Here is an 18,981-nt window from a genome sequence, read left to right as displayed (position 1 = left end):
GTTTCCTTCTCAGCTTGCCCCAGTGATGGTCAATTTATTTGCCGATAATACAGAAATTTCCTCTCTCCTCCCAAAAATGAAGTGTGCGGGCAGTAACCACAGCCTTGGGAAGGTCTTGGAGCTGAAGGCCTTAGACTGCTGAGGAGCAGGTGACTGCAGACACAACTCCCAGTTTGGGGATGCAGGAGGGTGCGGGAGAAACAAGGCCCTAGCGCGGGGTGCTGCTGCCATCTAGCCATGCCCTACGCTGCTCAGCCCTCACCCGGGCAACCTTCTTCGGCTATTTTCTGTGCAAGTTTCTACTCCTCTGCATCTTTCTTCTTCTGATCCACCAAGGAGAAGGTATCTTTTAAGGTCTCTTTGTTTAACCTACCCTTTCCAAGACTGCTGCCACAGCTGCTGCAGGGCCAGGGCATGCAGCAGCTCTGAGGTCACATGAGAGCAGGACATGCTGGTTGCTCTCCCCTGCTCCCCATGGGTATCTATCCAGCTTGCTTGGTTCCTTCCACTGAGTGAGAATCACCTCTCCTAGGGGAAGACACCTTTCATGCCCTGATGCTGGCATGGATATTGGATTCAGCAGCTCTCCCACCACCCCGCCCAGTGTCCTAAACCTGAGGCTGGGAGTGGGTCTCTGCTTTTGATGCCATTTGCTCCCTGCAACATCTATACCTCTCAACTGACCCAGGAGGAGAAGCAAACAGCGATCAGCATATTCAGCTGGGGACACGTGAAAACTGCTTTAACAACATGAGAGGCCACCTTAAAAGGGTCAGGGCTCCCAGGTGAGGAACCTTCTTCACCCCATGGAGAAGGATGAGGTTCTTTCCTGTGCTCCAACAGCCTCACTGTGGCTTTGGTTTAGCATCCATCACCAGTTCTTCCCCCCTACTTTTTCACTTTTTTAAGGCAGGAGCAGGTCCTCTCCCCTCAGCAGCTCCTCAGAGGCTGCTGCCCAATTTAGATCCATTTTAGCACTGGCGAACAGGCCCCTCACCAAGCAGAGCCCCACAAGAGGGAAGGCAGCCAAGGAGCTGGTAAGTATTGGCAAAACCCATTGCTGGATTGAGGGGACTGTGCTGCAGGGCTCAGCCCCGCTAATGGCACTGCCAGACCCACTGGGGAGCAGGATGAGGACAAGAGCACTGGGATTGGAAGTGACTTCAGGAGATCTCTAGGCCAAGCTCCTGCTCCAAGCAGGATCAGTTGCAAGATCAGCCCATGGTTGCTCAAGACTTTGACCCATCAGGTTTCAAAAGCCTCCAGAGATGGAGCCCGGCCAACCCCACCAGTCCTGGCTGTCCCCATGAGACAAGTTTCTCCCTGCACCCTGTCTGACACCCTGGTTCCAGCTTGGGTCCACTGGCGCTTGAGATCGGCAGTCCTGCAAAGCTGCTCTACAGAAGATGGCATAAATTGGTTCCATGCACTTACTCCAATAAAAAACCCTAACAGCAAACCTAAATTAACCCCAGGAGCAAGAGAGGAGAATAAAAAACATCACAGAAATAGCTACTGAAAGAGCCAAGACTCAGACTGGGCTCCAAGCAGGAAGCTGGAAGCTGACAGGACATTTGAGGTAACAGCCTTAATAAATAATTTAAAAAACCCTAACTCTTTTTGAAGTTTTCTGTGTATTAAAAACCTCAAACCCTCTGTTCTCCATCTCTGTGAATGGATGGGATGAGAGCTTTATTTGGTTGGGGTTTCTTTGAGCTGTGCAATAGCTTAATTATTACTTTGTACATACTTTTCCCTTGTACTTTCTTATTTGCATTTGTTCTCTCTAATAACATCTCACTCATACTGCGGTCTAACATTGGGAGTGTGGGATTCATTTGAAAGCTTTCCATTTTGCTCCTTTCTTCCACCCTCCCTCGCTCTGAGACAGAGTTTCTTTGATGCTTTTTTTTTGAGCTGAGCTCCATCTTGTGGGCATTCTCTTGTCCTTAGAGGATCTCCTTTGGCCTGCGTCAGAGAAACATCACCCACTTTGCATGCAATCAAGAATAACCATAGAATCAATCACAGAATATAAAATGGTTTGGGTAGGAAGGGACCTTAAAACTATTTCCAGCCCCCCTACCCTGGGCAGAGACACCTTCCACTAGACCGGGCTGTTCAAATTCCCCACTGGAGGGTGAAACCCAAATGGCAGAAGCAGATGAGTGCTTCTGCATAGCACTTGCTTCCTGGAGAGTTTGGGAACCATCCTGGCAGGGTACAGGAGGAATCTCCCTCCCCCGAATCAGCAGTCTCTGGCAAGTTGGATTTTCTTTTGCTTTTCACTTCAGTAAGATGCTTTAATGGTTTAATGCGAGTTTTGACTGCAGGAAAATCATTGCTGAGAAATATTTATTGAACTGTTATGGTGAAATGCTGTTGCTTCTGATGAACTATAGTTAGCAGCAAGTGACTGGAGTTCTTAAACAGGCTTTTTTTTTTCTTTAATTTGTGAACATAATAGATGATTCTATTCTTATCCTCACAGTAAGGGCAGCAGCACCTCTGTTTTCTTACTGAAAACTGCATCCACGTTATCCCATTCAAGCACTGCAATCCTCTTCTTTGCAAGATTGTCAGTGTCTTTTCCTTAGCATCTAGTGAGCTTAGTAGCCAAATATAAAAGGGTGATGCTTAAGCCCACTGAATGTCCAGATCCTGTTCTTCTCACAAGGTAGGGAACAGCCATTTAAGGACAGATGAAATAATACTTGTGATTACAAAATACTTTGGGAATTCTTTGTACTGAGTTACTGCAGTTACCCTTCCTCAGCTCGTATGCAGTGTTTGCTGAGTTCTCAAGCTACATATTCTGACTCTCCACTTCCCTAGCAATGATAAGGTGTTGGTAGACACCCAGCTGGAAGCACTGGTCTGAAAGTGTCTCTGCCTTTCCTTCCTTCCTTGAATTGCTGCACAGCCTGTCTTTGGCTGCTTTCTGGACTGGAACATGGCAGTTGGCTCAGTACCACAAAAGCAGGGTGAACCAATTAGTCCTTTGCAAAGCACTCTGAGAGCATGAATTGAAGAGACTATAACTGGAAGGCATTTCTTTTTTGTGGGAATACTGCGGGTGAGACTGGGACCAGCTCCCTAAAGCGAGAAGAAAAGGAAGGGTTGAATTCAGCATGCTAATACTTTTGTCTTTAGGCACAGACTAAGAAATGGAGGCAAATTGTTGCTGCAGTATAAGCATAAAGAAACATATGCACATAAGGGTCTAATATTTATTGGACTGTAGGGATATTTGCAAGACTACATGGACACACGCAAGACTGCAGTGGCTTCTCCTTACTGAAATGGAGGGAACTCAGGGGCCAGTGTGTTCATGCACAACGCACTCACCTTCACATTAGCCCTTGGACTCACACTGCAAAGGGCAACATCTTGGTGGTCATGCCCCTCTGGATGCTCCTCATCACCCTTCCAAAAGTGGCACCGCTGTGGTTTAACTGCTCTAAACAACTTCTGTACTGAGGACTACAAATCAGCTCAATAGCAACAGCAATAGCAATAGCTTGCCAAAATGTAAGTCCCAGCCCCGTATATGCTCCCTGTTCTCAATGCACTTTCAGGGTAGTCAAATACAGTGTTTTAACTATTAAAGACAAATTTGAACTGGAGGCATTTGTGACATGGTGTCCTAGTTAGGACAGCTGAGACCAGTTCATCATGGTATGGGTGTAACCCAAAACTGTGTATTCTATAGCCTTCCATGCCATTTCGAAGAAACTGTTGTCAATAGACTATTCACATCCTCTGCCCATAGAGCCTGACTCCTCAGGCTATAAGCTAGGTGTTAAGAGGCCTGTGAGATAGGAGGATGCTCTTGTCCTCACACCCTTTGTGGAACTCCCCGCCCTGAGGGAAGCACTGAGTATTCCTGCCTGAACTGGAGGATATATAATCTGGGAGTCTTGGAACATTTTCAACCACTCGTGGGATCCAGAGGAAGACTGCAGCTCATCGCTCTCAAGCAGACTTAGACCACCACCCTCAACTGGACTGCAATCACCACTTTTGACTAGACTGCAACAGCTCTCCCACCAGCAGGTTTTTCCCCTCTCCCTTTACTTTGGACTCAAGCGGGGCCCAAGGAACACCACTTTGTTCATGCCCCAGGGTGCTGGGTTATACATTTGGGTTTTGTGGGTTAAGACCAACTGTTTGTTTGTATGATTGTACTTATTGTATTATTTTAATAAATTGTTATTCTGACTTATAATCTCTCCTTTGAGTTGAGTTCATTTCCCCTGCTGGTTAACTCTTAAACCAGCACACATAGGTACTGAAACTGCCTTCAAACTGTAAAGAAAACCAGGTGACGCATGTCAAAACCAGGGACACTTCTACAAAGCAAGTTATTCTCATTTCTTTTGGTACTGATCAGTGCTTCTTCCAAGAGAAAATGAAAAATAATTATTCCAGTGATTGATGATCCTTTACTTTTTGTCAATTAAATAACATTTAAATTCATCAATTAAATAACAATTCATCTAAGTCCCTCTCGCAATACTTGTGGATAATGATTTTTTTATTTTTTTGTGGAAGAGGGTTGGTTTTGCCCTGGAAAGCAAGCTGTCCACTTCAATCTTACTACAAATTGGTGCTGTGTTTAGCTATTTAAATGATAGTACTTTCTGGGGATGAGGTCTATGACAGAAGAGCTCTCTCCAGCCCCAGGCTCATTCCTGAAGCTCCTGCTCCTGAAGGTGGAGCTGTGGGGTCCTGGCTCAGCGCTGCTCACAGCTCTGTTTCTCTGCTGGTGAAAGTGAGGCAGACTTGACTCTTCCAAGGGGAATCCTTCACTGACACTTCTTCTGCAAGGCCTGCGTTGTAGCCTACAAGTTAGCAGCTCAAAAATTAAAATGTGAATGAAATGCTTATTCAATGAGACAAGGAAAACCTGCCCCACAATACACTGCCATCAGCAACTTCTCCCCTCATCCCTTAGTTTCTCTCAGTCTGTTTCAGTATTCTTCAATCTCTCCTTAAAACATTCCCACCTTTGATTTTCCATCTGGTGTAATTTCAGAGGATCAGTGTTTCTCAACTTTTTTGGTGTATGAAACTACATTTGCACCAAAGGATGTCAGCTGAACGTATAGCCATGTGGGGACTCACATAAGGTCTCAGCTTGATCTGTTTTAGAGCTCAAGTTACTTCACTGCTCAGAAAAGAGGAATGTGGTGATGAGAAGCCACCTCAGGCAAATGTCTTGGTATTTGCCTTAGATATCACTCCTTTTTTTGAGTGATCCCAAGAAAACCAACACCATCATCAACAGCGCCAGGGAGTGGAGTGAGTTCCAGCCTCAGCAGGAGCAGGAACTCCACAGTCCCTGCAAATGGGCCAGCAAAGCCCCGAGTGAGACAGACAGCAGCATACAGAGCAAGGTTAGCATGGAGTGAACTGAAAGGCTATTCTTGGCTCCAGCTTTAATATTTGTTAAGCTAATTATATCAGACAGATACAGCTGATCTCAATTTTTCTGGCATACAGCTCCTCCCTTCCTCCTTATCAGACAAGCTTGCCCCAAGGAGGAATAATTAAGATATGCAGTTAGAACAACTGGAGCAAAGGCTTTAATGGCCCAAAGGGCCATCAAAGGGAGGTCAAACTAAACCATGAGCTCATTGCTTATTTTTGTTACATCTTTGCTGTCCTATACGGCGCTTGCTCCAGCTTCCAGTAGGAAACGTATTTCCCTATTGGGGAGCATAGGGAATTCCCACAGTCACCCTATGAACAATTCCTGTCACTCAGGGTATTTTAAAATCAATTAACAAAGTGGAAATGAACAACTAAGATTCTATGGAAGCCAGGAGCAGGGCAGCTATGTGATGAAGGATATATACTTAGTATCTCAAAGCCCAGAACATCTGCTCAGCATAACCCAATTTGAGAAAGTTGTCTTTCTTAAAAACACATCACCATTACTGCAAATATTAATTATTCCCTCAAGTACTAAAAGTCTGTTAGCAAAACCCATTGCTTTTTTTCCACACAGAAGATGCTTCAGATTAGCAGTTTTTAAACACTTGTTATACATGTCTTACAGAGCATAAGCCAAGTCTACAGCATACCTGCCACAGAAGAGAAAGGTAAAGAACTGTGGTCAGCTCAACCAGCCCCAGCCTTCAAACAGGCACGCTGACAAAGCAACTACATCTCCTTTGGACAACTACGGGTTCTCAAAGAGTACTTTTGTGCATACCTGTTAGGTGTTTTCCACAGTTAAATGCACTTGGCTTTTCTAGGGCAAGATTTAGATGTGGAATTTTTACAGTATTAGCATTTGGTTACCATTCGCTACTTTTGCTTTCATGTTAAGAATCATTAAGTTTCTAGATGAATTTGGACAAACTAAAGGAAACCCTGATTTGGATGCAGGGACTTTCTTTGAGATTAAAGCTATGGCTCCACTGTGTATGTACTGAAGTTTGCTGTATACATGAGAATAAAGGTGAGTGCCATTTCAACTGCAAGCTTGAAGCTAAGAATAAAGCAAAAAAAAAGTCACTTCAAGAGACTCAGGAATGAGCTACCATCACTTCTGTTTATATCCTACTAGTTCAGCTAGTGGAGCGTACAGTCTCAGCTAAAAGCACAGAGTGGAGGTTAAACATTGTCTTTCACAGTTGCTTGTAAGAAAACAGTCTTATTTCTCATCTTGCTAGAGCCACTGTTTCTATCAGCAATGCCAATCTTTGGACAACCCTTTAAATTTTAACACTTAGCCTAAGTTAGCTTAAGCTTTACATATTTACACATTAAGGTTTTCTTCTTTATACATCAGGCATTTGCTATGCCATGCCTGGAGTCCAGGACCTTCTGGCAAATGGATCAGATCCAGCTCTAGGACCAATTAATTTGTCAGGAACATTTTCCAGTTTTAGTGCAACAAGTGGCAGCAGACTAGCATCAGGTTAAACATGAAGTCAGAATGTTCTACTTCAATAAGCAGACTCACTATTTTTTCATCAACACACCCTGTATTAGCTCCCAACACTTACTACTTAGTGCCATCTACCACATTTAATCCAAAGTCAGAAGGGCAGCATGTATTTTCATAACATTAAATAAGAGCTTCTAATTGTATTGCACGTACCAAAGATGCAAAGTCCCATTTCTTATCTGTTTTATACTAAAGCCCTAGGCAACATGGGTCAGAGAGCTAGTCAGCCACAGAGTTTCAGCTTCTTAAGTTTTCCCATAACATATTTTAGGTTTTGCACACATAACAAGGAGCTTGTCAGTGGCAGTCATGGAGCTTTGTGCTGTATTCTCTTATTAATGACTAGATGTGTTTAAACAGGCATCAGTCCTGGCCACAGCACTTACAGACTAACTTACTAAAACCAGCACTGCATTGAACTTGCAATAGGCAACTGTGTTAAGTCCATGTTCAGTAGTGAAAAACGAATGCAAATCCACATGAATTCACACAGTATTCAATTTGTTGACAGTCAACCTTTTTCTAATCATATATGAAAAAAGACACCATTTAGTTTCCCTAACCACTGAGGGTTTCCTTCACTTCTGAGAAAGTTGGGAGGGCAATGGTAGGGGAAATAGCAAATGTGTTACTCATTTATTAAGAAATTCTGTGCTTACAGCATCTGGTCTGCCTTCATACATGGTGTAAGAACCAGCCATGACACATTAATTTTTTATAGATTAACCAAACACAGGACCAGTTATTTCAATATACTTTATTTTAAAACAGGTAGGTCACAAAGCACTAAGCTTAGCCCATTCTGCCATACACAAGCTACAAATACTTGTTTGACAGTTGAGGGTCAGTCTTTAGTAGCATACATGAAAAGTGAATAAAAATCCATATAAAACAATATTCAAATAGTTTCCATAGGAACACAGATAATTGTGACCCATCTCCTAGTTATTTTTTGTTGCATTTATGCCAAACCTAAACTTTAAAAAAACCACTTAAAAATCCTAGCAAGAATTAAGTTAATGGTCCCCCAAATGCCCTAAATTCAATGACTAACCTTGCAGTTAATTACTAAATATTACCTATACATTAATACTAGCTGAAGCACAAGTTGCTGGATATTCAATTCCGCTTTCCCAGGCACAAGAGAGTGGCAGACTAGCAACATCCTGCTCCTCCACTTCAGCTAGGAACCCTTGCTCCTTGATCTGCTGCATTAGTTGCCTAGAAAGAAAAAAAGAAGAGAAAGTCAAAAAGTGTTTCACTTTAATCTGCCTAAAATAGTAAGCAAGGTACTTTTTTTTTTACTGTCAGGGAGTATGAAATCAACTTTTTATTCATCACCTACAATTCAGACATTATTACCATAGGGGGAAAAATAAAAATAATAAAAGCAGAATCCATGCAGGTCACTTGTGGCTGCCTAGGCTTTAGGTTAAATGTCAATACCAAGCTGGTTTCACCACTTCTGTGTAGGATTTAGATCTGAAAAGATGCATCTATATACCTGCAGCTACATCTGTATACCTCATTCTATGCAATTTTACTGACTTAGTTCTCAATAGTTCAAAATTTCTGTCCTGAAAATCCCTGACAACTTGACTATCTCTTATCCCACACCCTCACAACTCTAGGTAACTTGAATCATGTAGAAGTATGGATGTCAGACTAGGAATGTAAACGAGCTGACCAGTGAGAACTTTTCAACTCCTTCCATACACAGATGGGTTTTGTACTAAAAGACAACATCAGAAGAACCTCAATTGACTGAGTTTTTGGACTTAGCTCATAGATTCATAGAATGGTCTGGGTTGGAAGAGGACCTTGAAGATCTAGTTCCAACTCACTGCCACGGGCAGGGACACCTTCAATTAGACCAGGTTGCTCAGAGCACCATCCAACCTGGCCTTGAATACCTCCAGGGATGGGGCATCCACAACTTCCCTGGGCAACCTGCTCCAGTGCCTCACCACCTTCACAGTAAAGAATTTTTTCCTAATATCTAATCTAAACCTACTCTTTTTCAGTTTGAAGCCATTCCCCCTTGTCCTGTCACTACATGCTCCTGTAAATAGCCTTGTCCCATTTTTCCTGTAAGTTCCCTACAGGTACTGGAAGGCCACAATTAGGTCACCCTTAAGCCTTCTCTTTTCCAGGCTGAAGAATTCCAATTCTCTCAGTCTTTCCTCACAGGAGAGGTGCTCCATCCCTCTAATGAACTTGGTGACCCTCCTCTGGACTCGTTCCAACAGGTCCATGTCCTTCCTGTGCTGGAGACCCCAGATCTGGATGCAGCACTCCAGGTGGGGTCTCACCAGAGCAGAGGGACAGAATCCCCTCCCTCGATCTGCTGCCCACACTGCTTCTGATCCAGCCCAGGACACATTTGGCTTTCTAGGCTGCAAGTCCACATTGCAGACTCACGTCCAGCCTCTCATCCACCAGCATCCCCAGGTCCTTCTTGACAGGGCTGCTCTCAATCTATTCATCCCCCAGCCTGGACTGACACTGGGGGTTGTCCCAACCCAGGAGCAGCACCTTGCACTTGGTCTCATTAGACTGCATGAGGTTCTCATGCACCCGGTTCTCGAGCCTGTCTAGGTCCCTCTGGATAGTATCCCAACCTTCAGGTGTGTCAAAAGCACCTCTCAGCTTGGTGTCATCTTATAGTTCTAGTTATTTTAGATATGCATGGCAAAGAGTTGTGCTACTACCTGGCTCTTCATGTACTACGAGCTTTTACTTAAACATATGTAATCATCTTGTCCTTTATCCTTCAGTTTCTAGCCACAAATTTAGTTGTACACCTCTATAACATTAGATTACACGCCGAAAGACTTTCACCTGGCCTAGAAAGATCTGCACCATAATCTCATTGACGCATCCCCCTCAGTTAAGGGCCAGCTTATATCACAGAATTCTCTTGCCAAAAGAGAAAACACAGGCAGTGACATTGAGCTGAAAGAGGGCTGTGGCCTTGGATGACAGTTATGTCTGCACAGTTAAGCTCAGCATGCCTCAAACCAAGTATTAAATTTTAACAGAAACCTAATGCTACAGAGAAAAAGCTAATTATTCCCCTGCAGAGCAATTTTTAGTTCAATTCTGGAGTCTTATAGGAAATCTAAAAGCTTCATTTGGTTTAAAAAATGCTTCAATTGACAGGAGATTTCACTAAGGGAAAGCAACAATAGTGCTTTCTTTTACTAGCCTTGCTTATAGAGGCAAGGCTAGTAAAAGAATGGAGAAAGCTTCCTCTTATTTTCATGGCAGGAATTCCCCTGAACTTAAGGACTTTCAATAAATTTGAAAGTAACCCAACAGCAGAGCTAATAATGCTTTAGGGTAACACTGCTGCCCAAATGCTCTCTGCCAGTGTAGTAGGCAGATGTCAATACAGAGGTAAGGGCTTCCTCTTACAGGAAACCCTGCTTTTATAGAAGGTGCAATCCATTATCTTGTCTTGCACAGAGGAGCACCCAGGTTACTTTAAACTACTGTTTAAGGTGCAGTTGCACAGTATCCCTGCACTTAAGAGGTGTTCCTGCTTTCTTTGGTTACCTGTTTAGTAACTTCCTGTGGAGATCTAGCACTGCACTGAGCAATGAGCCAGAGCTCAACCTAAACCAAGGAATAGCTCTCAAATAAACAGACAGATCATACTGTGAAGCAGCACTGTTAAGTGTCCTGCAGTCAGGATTTAGCAAGCTACCAACTTATCAAGACAATATATTATTAGAACTGTGATCGACTGGTCACAGAAGCTAACTGTAAAGAATTCATAATGATTCTGTATGTTGTGCCAAAGTGAAAACACTAGACAGAAGCCCAAATTAATGAAAACTTCTAACATTACCCCTTTAAAAGCACCTCTCCTGGAAGGGTGTACATCAGAGAAAAGAGTAAATTAACAGCGTCAGCATCGTTCTAAGCACACAGCAAAAACCTTCAAAGGCACTGCCTTCTTCCACACCAGCAGGTTTTGGCACCAGAGAGCCATGGCACCAAAACTATGGCTCTGCTTGTTGACGGGTAGCCAGCTGACATGGACTACTCACTACAGTCATCTGTATCAAAAGCACTGATGGATCAAGATACTTAAGTTACTAACCATGCAGGTCTTGACATCACATAGTGTATTGTTGGTCTCTGGAATCCATTGAAAGTAGAAGCTGCTGCAACAGTATAGGCACCCATGTTTTCAAACAGGATCCAGTCACCAACTTGCAACTCTGGCATATTGAAACGCTCAACAATACGATCTAAGCCATCACAGGTTGGTCCCCATATGCTGCAGGAGTAGCAGCTGTCATCTGGCTTAGGCCGCTGAAGGAAAAGTGGAGTATAATTATTTGACTATCAAAACAGAGCTTCCAGAAGTAGTATCATGATTAGTATAATATTCCATCTTGTAGAGAGGAGGAGGAAGAGCTGTTTGCAAATCCTTCTTCACCCTCGGTTTTGAATTAATGCTACTGCATGCTTCATAAGTTAAATACCAAACTCTGGCAACATGAAGGGAGCAGTGAACTGAGAAGTGACTGCTGTGACAAGGATTCTCCTACATCCATGATACACAGTTAGTATGTGGTACTTCTGAATAGGCATACCTTTTGCAGAACTGGTTTAACATGTGCATGATCATACAAGATGCAGTTGAATGAACCATAGACTCCATCATTCACATAGTACATAAGAGTTTTGTCATTTCCATCATCTTCATCTGAAAGAAGTTGAGACACCATTAGGAGAATGCTTGGGCAGAAACACATAGTCGGCTAGAACTAAGACTAGGTCTAGATTTACATACCATCAGAACCTGTTTGCTCCTTTAATACAATTTTCTTTGCAATGATGTTGACTGCCAGCGTGAATGCTGATGCAACATAGTATCTTCCTGGCTCTGCAATAATATTTATTCCAGAATCTGAAGGGAAGTATTTATCCAGTGCTGGGTTGATTACACTTGTTATCTAGGGAAGAATTAGATGCCAATATTAGAATTTCAGCAGTTACTCAGCTGCTATTTTAGAAGCTTGAAATGAAGTCAGACTCTTAAGTACACGATGATGTACTGGTCAAACATGTAGCATCTATTAACACCTGTTATAATCTCTAGTGATTACTTTTGCTTTATTTTCCCATTCAAAGTCTTGTTTGTGATTAAATTTACACAAAGCAACAAAGGCAAACATCAATTGCAGCTTAATATTTAAGTGACAAAACACCTCATGTTTGAGTCTAAAGAAAATCACCATTCCTAGACTCATTAAACCAACATTAATGCCCTGCAAGTTCTCACTCTTCAAAATTTGATTTCTAGTCCCCTTGTAGTTCTCCTAGTTATGCAATATCCCCCATCTTACTGCATCCTAAAGAAGTCATCTCACAGGATTTGAAATTCAGTTGCCTTCACCAACAGTTATTTCCAAGTTCTAAAGTTACCATTAAGCTGCCTCCAATGGCAGCATGGCTGTATATTGCCATGGAGCCCAAAGACAATATCATTTGCACTTAATGGCAATACTGCACTATGAGAAGCCAGTCTTCATTATGAAGTATCACAAGTGCAACAATGTTAGCCCACAGTATTAGCAGAAAACTCATTTTGTATAACTTACTGCCTCCTTGTGTTAATATGTAACAACATTTAACACTGCCTTAGGTTAGAGGGGCAGGTGCTGTGACAACACTGCTTTAAAGTGGAAGTCCTATAAATATCCAGGCCCCTTGTTCTTCTGAAAGCAGAACTATTTTTGTATGAAAGCAGACTGAAGAACACTGGAGATCAATTTAAAAATTATCCAAAAGTTAGTTCTAAATCAAATCAGACACTGATCTAATTTGCTGCAACCCATAAGGGCAGTGTGGGTTCAGGACTACCTTTTCACCCTATTTGGGAGCAGTGCCAATCCAGACAGTTTGAAGTACAGTATCAACTTGAAGAAGTTTATGCCAGTAAGAATTAAGCCTGCAATTAAACCCTGCTTTCCAAGTTTGAGATCTCTGCATGTTTATGCAGTCATTTAGCTAAGTATCTAATGAGTTCATCTAATTTTTAGTTTTCAGATTAATTCCTCTTTTCCTCTAAATTACATTTCTGACCAAGCAGATACATTCTTGCAAATGTGCCTGCATACAAACAGAAAAAACAAGATTTTGTTTAATCCAGACCAACATTCAAAAAGACTCCACAACCTGAGAATGTTTTTAGAAATGCTATACCTCTTCAAATTTAAGCTTGACATCTTCAGAGCCAGGGAAGCCACCACCAATATCAAGTAGATACATATTGAAGCCAAGTTCAGCCTAAAATGAGATTATTGGCAACATGGTCAAGAAATCAGTTGTTAATTTATCATTTTAGCTTAAAAGGTAATGTGAAGTCATTTCATTAATATTTGGAACAGAGATAACTCATCATATTCAAGTAACAGTCACTTCAGTAGGAGCTGCCAATTTTAGTGCATCTGTAGATGAGTTTTGCCAAATTGGTCAAAGTAAGCCATCAAGCCCTCAAAAATTCCAACATGAAATCAGTGACTTAGTCAGCTTTTTTAACCCCGTAACACATTCACACTTGATTAACTTTTGCCACAACAGTTGATCAGTAGTTCCAGAGAAAGCAGAATTAGACTTACTCCCATATCAAACACACAGCGGGCATCAGAAATGGCTTGAACAAAGGTCTCTGGGTCTGTACATCCACTTCCAACATGGAAACTGTGAAAAGATACAAAATATCAGTTGCTACTTGGCAAATTAGTCAAGAAGCCTTGTATAAACTCATGTCACCACATGCAAAGGCATCTCTGTCCTTAGGTAGACTATTTAAAGAAAACTTATTTAATATGACTATTTTGACATTATCAACTCACCTAACTCCAATAATAGCAAGCTCAAGTTCTTTTGCACGTTCCAGAAGAAGCCTGCTAGTCTTCAATGTAGCTCCAAATTTAACGCTCAGACGACAAACTGCTTTGGAGTCATCAGTTGTAATGCGCAAGACTAACCTAGAAATAGGAAAAAATGAGGAGTTAAGTTTCAGTAGAACAGACATCATTATCAGGCAGCTATGACCTCAGCGTGAGACTGAGCTTAAAGATACAAGCTTCCCTGCCTAATGTGCCAATAAGCTATACAGGATTAGATCTCACTGGTTAGAAGTATGTTTATTTTCTCATAATTTTGCAGCCTATCTTATCTAACAAAGAACAAGTTTCAGGTAACAGCAGATGTTTCTGTAACTTGGGAACCCAAGGAAGAATTATAGAACAGTTAGCGTGACTTACTTGGCTTTTGGATGGGCCCTTGCAACTTTCATTAGTTCTACTTCACTATCAAATGTCATCATCTGCACACCACTGCTGGCAGCATGTTTGATTTGAGATACTTGTTTGCAGGGATTTGCATATATTATTCTCTCAGATGGTACACCAATGCTCTGTACCAGCTGTATTTCCGTCTGAAGAAAGAAGAGATTATACTTGTAAAACATATTTCTAGATGGATTAATAAAGTAATTAGAACAATAAAAGCGGCATCACCTGGTTATGCTTAATCTTATATAAGCACATCTTATAAAGCTGAACATATACTAACATCACAGATCAGAACATAGTCAAGATCTTACCTTACTGGCGCAATCAAATCCTGCACCAAGCACAGCAAGTGTCTTCACAACAGCTTTGCTGTCGTTACATTTTACGGCATAGAAGGGGGTTACCCGAGGAAGGGCCTTATGCCATCGCATGTGCTTCTTCACAATATCCCCGAGGTCAGCAACATAAAAGGCATCTTTATCATCCTAGAGCAAACACACATCTCAACGTTACAAACAACAGATAACAGGACAAGCCTAGAGGTCAGCACTTGAGAAGGCTGCCTTGCAGATCATTTGCAAAGACAATTTGTTCCATTAGTTTATAAGTTTGTAGCATCATGAAATGTAGTGGTTTTCCCATCATACTTACAGAAGATGACACTTCATTTATCTTTTGATCAAGGATGTCCTTGGCAGTAAAGCCTTCATCAAGGAAGGTCAACTCAAATTCTTCTTTGTTGAAGTTACTCATGATTTCCAAGATTTCAGATTTACGTGAAAGGATTTAAGTATGACCTGCTGAGAAAAAAACCACCCAACATTAGTTACTTCATTTAAATTCATATGGTTTACATTCACTACTTCACTTGGATTCATATAGACATTATATGACCACTACATTGTGCTCCTATCATTTACAATTATACAATTCCTACAGTTATCACTAATAGCTGCATAGATTGGAAACTTGCATAATTGACAGAACAGATGTAATCAGAACCAAGGAGGCATGCCAAAATACTCTTTCTAGCTGGAAGGCAAGTTCTTCTCTGTTCAGCAACTGTTTGATGTACTCAACACATTCAAAGAAAAAAGCAATCAAACAAATACTGTCAGATATTATTAGTCTAGCTCCCTGGAAGCTTCTGTCTTTTTCTTCACCCCCACATCAATACTATGGCTAGTGTCTATGTACCACTTTTTTTGAACAACTCTTAGCACTATTTTAGCTTGCCAGTTTGGGGAGAAAGAGTTTACTTGTTTCTACACAGAGAATCCCAGAATGTTACTGACTTCTGAGTAGTAACAACTCTCATTAGGTCCAAGCCAGGTAAATATTTGGATTCTCACTACAGTTCAGACTGTGCATAAAGCAGACATGAGATATGGGTTTTCCCTGAAGTTACTCTGTTGGTGGTTAGAGCTTCCCTGTTCTACTCGTGACCTCCAAGCTCCATGAAAATCTCAGCTGTCAAGAGTGGCAGATACACACTAGGAGACTGGTTCCTAACTCTGACCTGCAGACAAAGTCTTAACAGTGATCCCAATTAGCACTTTAGAACAGGATTTTACAGCAGTCCATTACAAACCTTCATTGCTAACAGAAATCTACCTCCCAAGCAGAAAGTCCCTTGAGAACCAGAACTAAAGAGCAAAAGCACATTCCTCTGCCATCCACGACCTATGAAGTAAGTCCGTGGCAAAGTGTATGTGCCATTCTTTTACTGGGTAGCCCAAATAGAGAATGACAGCCTACTCCATTAAGCTGTTAAGCAGCGTGTGTGCTACCTTTTAAAGATCTCGGCATTGCAAGTGACTCATAGGGAAGATATGGTTTCATGTAACGGGATCCAATCCTCTTCCTTCCCTCAGCATTTTTTACACTCAAACCAGTTATACAGATTTTGACTGAAAATTATGCAAACTCTGAACTATTCACTAATCTTTAGTTACATCACTATTCACTCTATTTGCAAAAAGTCTGGCTATAAATCAATTGAAAAATAACATTTTTTAGCTGTTACAAACTAACAAGGTTCTAAGACCTACAGAATCATTCACTCCATACACTGTGTATAAGAAAATTCATTGAATTTTATTTAGTGATAACTTTGAAAGATGAGCAATCATTTCAACCTTCAGAAACATATGGCACCTGAACTGCCAGTGTCAAGAATTCCTTTGCATCTTTTGATCATTTCTCACTTAGAGATAAATCAGATTTAAGATTCAAGCTAGATTAAGCTTTGACTCTAATAAATCCAACAATCCATTGAGCCTCATTCCCCCCCGCTCTCATTCACGTGCAGTGATAATTCTCCCACAAGCTGGATTAAAGTCTTCTCTTAAAAGCCTCTCTGGGACCCTAAGAAAGAGCAAATTAAACACTTCTCAGGAAGGTGCTTGTTACTAAGGAGAAGATACATCATATAGGACTTGCAGCTTCGCAGAAAGGAGTTCAGGGACTTCTAGTTGTGGTTAAGAGAAGTGAACACCATCAGGATGAACTTAGTTTAATTTCCCCTCTGCAAAGAACTGTATGAACAGCACTTTTCCTATTAACATCTAAAAGGGAAATTACTTTTACTGGCCACAGCAGATTTTGTTAAGAAGTTCTTGCAAGCTTTCCATCTCCACCTCATTGCACAATTTTAACTACAGTGTAATTACACAGAATATAGGCAGAACATGATCATGTAGGTGCAAATTGTAGCCTCCCAAAGTACATTTCTATTTGGACTGCGTGCAAAGTGTCTGCAGCTCCCCAGAAGAAAGGCAATTTGTGCTCATTTAGAATTTGTTCTCCAGAACGTTCCCTTATTCAGCAGCTGTATTTAGACAGAGCTGAGTCATGCGTGCAGGCTCCGTACTCAAATAGCCAAGCTGCGTCTAGAAAAGGTGCCCGAAGTGCTCCCGACCCTGCAGACCGCTGCAGGCACGGAAGGGGCTCACTGACGGTCCTTCTCCCTGCGCAGCCATATGGTCCCTGCGCGGAGCCGGCACCCGTCCGGGCTGGGGCTGCCCCAGCCTCACACTGCGATTTCTCTGCCCCGGGGAGCACCTTCATCACAGCACACCCACCTCACGCCGCGATTGGGCCCCTACCCGAGACCCCGGGGGGATCAGCGCCCCGTGGGAGAAGGGCTCTCTCCCTCCCCATCCCTGAAGGGGTTAAAGGTCAGGTTGGATGAGGCTCTGAGCAGCCTGGTCTACTTGAAGGTGTCCCTGCCCACGGCAATGGGGCTGGAACTGGATGATCCTCCAGGTCCCCTTCCAACCCAAACCATTCCATGATTCCCTCCCGCCCCAGGCTGGGTCCCGCCGAGCGTGCGGGGGGGCAGCGCCCCGGCGCCGCCCGGCCCAAGGGCGAGCCCAGGCGCCCCAAGCCCTGTTCCTGCCACGCACCTGCCTCTCCCCACCCCGGAAACAGCCCGCCGGCCACGGCGGGGCCGTCCCTTCCCCCGCTCTGGGGACGCGCCGCCAACACTCTCCAGGCGAGCGGGCGAGCTCGCCTGGCCCGTTCGCAGCCGCCCGGAGCCTCCCGGCGGCCCTGGGGATTCCCCGTGCCCGGCGGCAGCGCCGGCGCCCGGCCCGGGCCGCGCCGCTTTGGCAGCGACCCCGCAGACACGTGGCTCTGCGCCGGCCGCTTCCTCCGCTCGCTCCGCTCCCGGCACAGCCCCGCACATCCCGTTGCCCACTCCCGACACAGCCCCGCACATCCCGGCGCCCACTTCGCTCCCGGCACAGCCCCGCACATCCTGCCGCCCGCCTCACCTCGGGCAGCGCTGGCAGAGCTGCTGTCAAGCCTCGGCGGCGGCAGATCCCCTCGCTCCGAGCCGCCTCCTGCTCCTCCTGCGAGCCGGGCGCGGTGCGCGGAGCCGGGCGGGAGCGCCGGGCCGGCTGAGGAGGAGCGGGGCCGACAGGGGCGAGCGGGGCGCCGCAGCTGACAAAGCTTCGCCACGGTCGCCGCGCTCTTATTTATAGCGCAGCGGCGTCGCTGTGGCAACGCACCAGCTCAAACCAGCCGCGATCGGCTGGGACCGGGCGCGCTCCCACCGCCGCTATTGTGACGTGTGGCCGAACATGCGCAGGGCGCCGCCCGCCCCGCCCGGGCCCTGTTGTGCCGTGAGGGTGTCGGAGCTCTGCGGTGCTCCCCCCGGGCCCGGCCCCCGCGTCCCATGTTCCCGTGGGGCCGCCCAGTGTGGGATCCACCTGCGGAGTGATGTGCGCGACCCCCCCAGCCCTGCCCGCCGCCAGCAGGTGCACGGCTGGCGCCGCCCCCGCCCCTGGCTCGGTACCCCCGGCTCGGTACCGCTGCCTTAGCGTGAAAAAGCGGCCGCAAGCGATGTTTTTAGCAGATGCTGGAGGAAGGCACCGCTGAATCAGGGGACCCCGAGTGTCACACCCGGACTGTCGGGGGGGTGGCACTCTGCAAGCGTTTGCCGCCCTCAGAGCCATCCTGTTTGTGCGGCTCTCGCAGCCCTGTCGGCACTGGCTGCTGCCCGCAGCGGTGCTGCCCCTGCCTCCATCCCTGCACAACGAGGTTGTTATCCAAAACACTTCCCTTAACACTGACCAATTCTTTTTTTTCACCTCTGCTTTTGCTCTGACGCTGAGAGCTATTTCCATTGTAAAGTTACTTTGTATTGCTGGTTTGTTTTTAAAATGCGCTTTGGTGGAAGTTGTAAACGAGTGTTAA

General features: G+C 44.3%; 1 protein-coding gene across 2 annotated transcripts; it reads right to left on the bottom strand.

The window, feature by feature from the left end:
- Positions 1 to 7,703: 7,703 nt before the first annotated feature.
- On the bottom strand, positions 7,704 to 18,225 carry ODC1 (ornithine decarboxylase 1). Of its 2 annotated transcripts, none has more exons than XM_017818143.1 (11): positions 18,057 to 18,225; positions 14,932 to 15,077; positions 14,592 to 14,765; positions 14,251 to 14,423; positions 13,837 to 13,971; positions 13,600 to 13,681; positions 13,184 to 13,267; positions 11,769 to 11,931; positions 11,569 to 11,681; positions 11,070 to 11,284; positions 7,704 to 8,182 (listed from the first exon to the last, which is right to left on the bottom strand). In XM_017818143.1, the coding sequence occupies exons 2-11, from the start codon at positions 15,031 to 15,033 to the stop codon at positions 8,041 to 8,043; spliced, it is 1,383 nt and encodes a 460-aa protein (XP_017673632.1). In that variant the 5' UTR covers positions 15,034 to 15,077; positions 18,057 to 18,225; the 3' UTR covers positions 7,704 to 8,040. The 2 variants fall into 2 exon arrangements, with proteins under 2 accessions (XP_017673632.1, XP_017673631.1); XM_017818142.1 differs by having other exon boundaries at positions 14,932 to 15,080; positions 18,057 to 18,173.
- Positions 18,226 to 18,981: the final 756 nt, after the last annotated feature.

Source organism: Lepidothrix coronata, unplaced genomic scaffold (assembly GCF_001604755.1).
Source record: "Lepidothrix coronata isolate B3197 unplaced genomic scaffold, Lepidothrix_coronata-1.0 Scaffold65, whole genome shotgun sequence".
Lineage (NCBI taxonomy): Eukaryota > Metazoa > Chordata > Aves > Passeriformes > Pipridae > Lepidothrix > Lepidothrix coronata.
Note: the sequence above shows the minus strand (reverse complement) of the source record. Positions and strands in the feature narration are given on the sequence as shown.

What these genes read in the sequence shown, in the direction of transcription:
- ODC1 (XM_017818143.1), bottom strand. Translation starts at nt 15,033, where the DNA reads ATGAGTAACTTCAACAAAGAAGAATTTGAGTTGACCTTCCTTGATGAA. An exon ending in GATTTGATTGCGCCAGTAAG is followed by an intron (nt 14,424 to 14,591) that starts GTAAGATCTTGA and finishes TTCTTTCTTCAG; the next exon opens with ACGGAAATACAGCTGGTACA. An exon ending in AGGGCCCATCCAAAAGCCAA is followed by an intron (nt 13,972 to 14,250) that starts GTAAGTCACGCT and finishes TCCTATTTCTAG; the next exon opens with GTTAGTCTTGCGCATTACAA.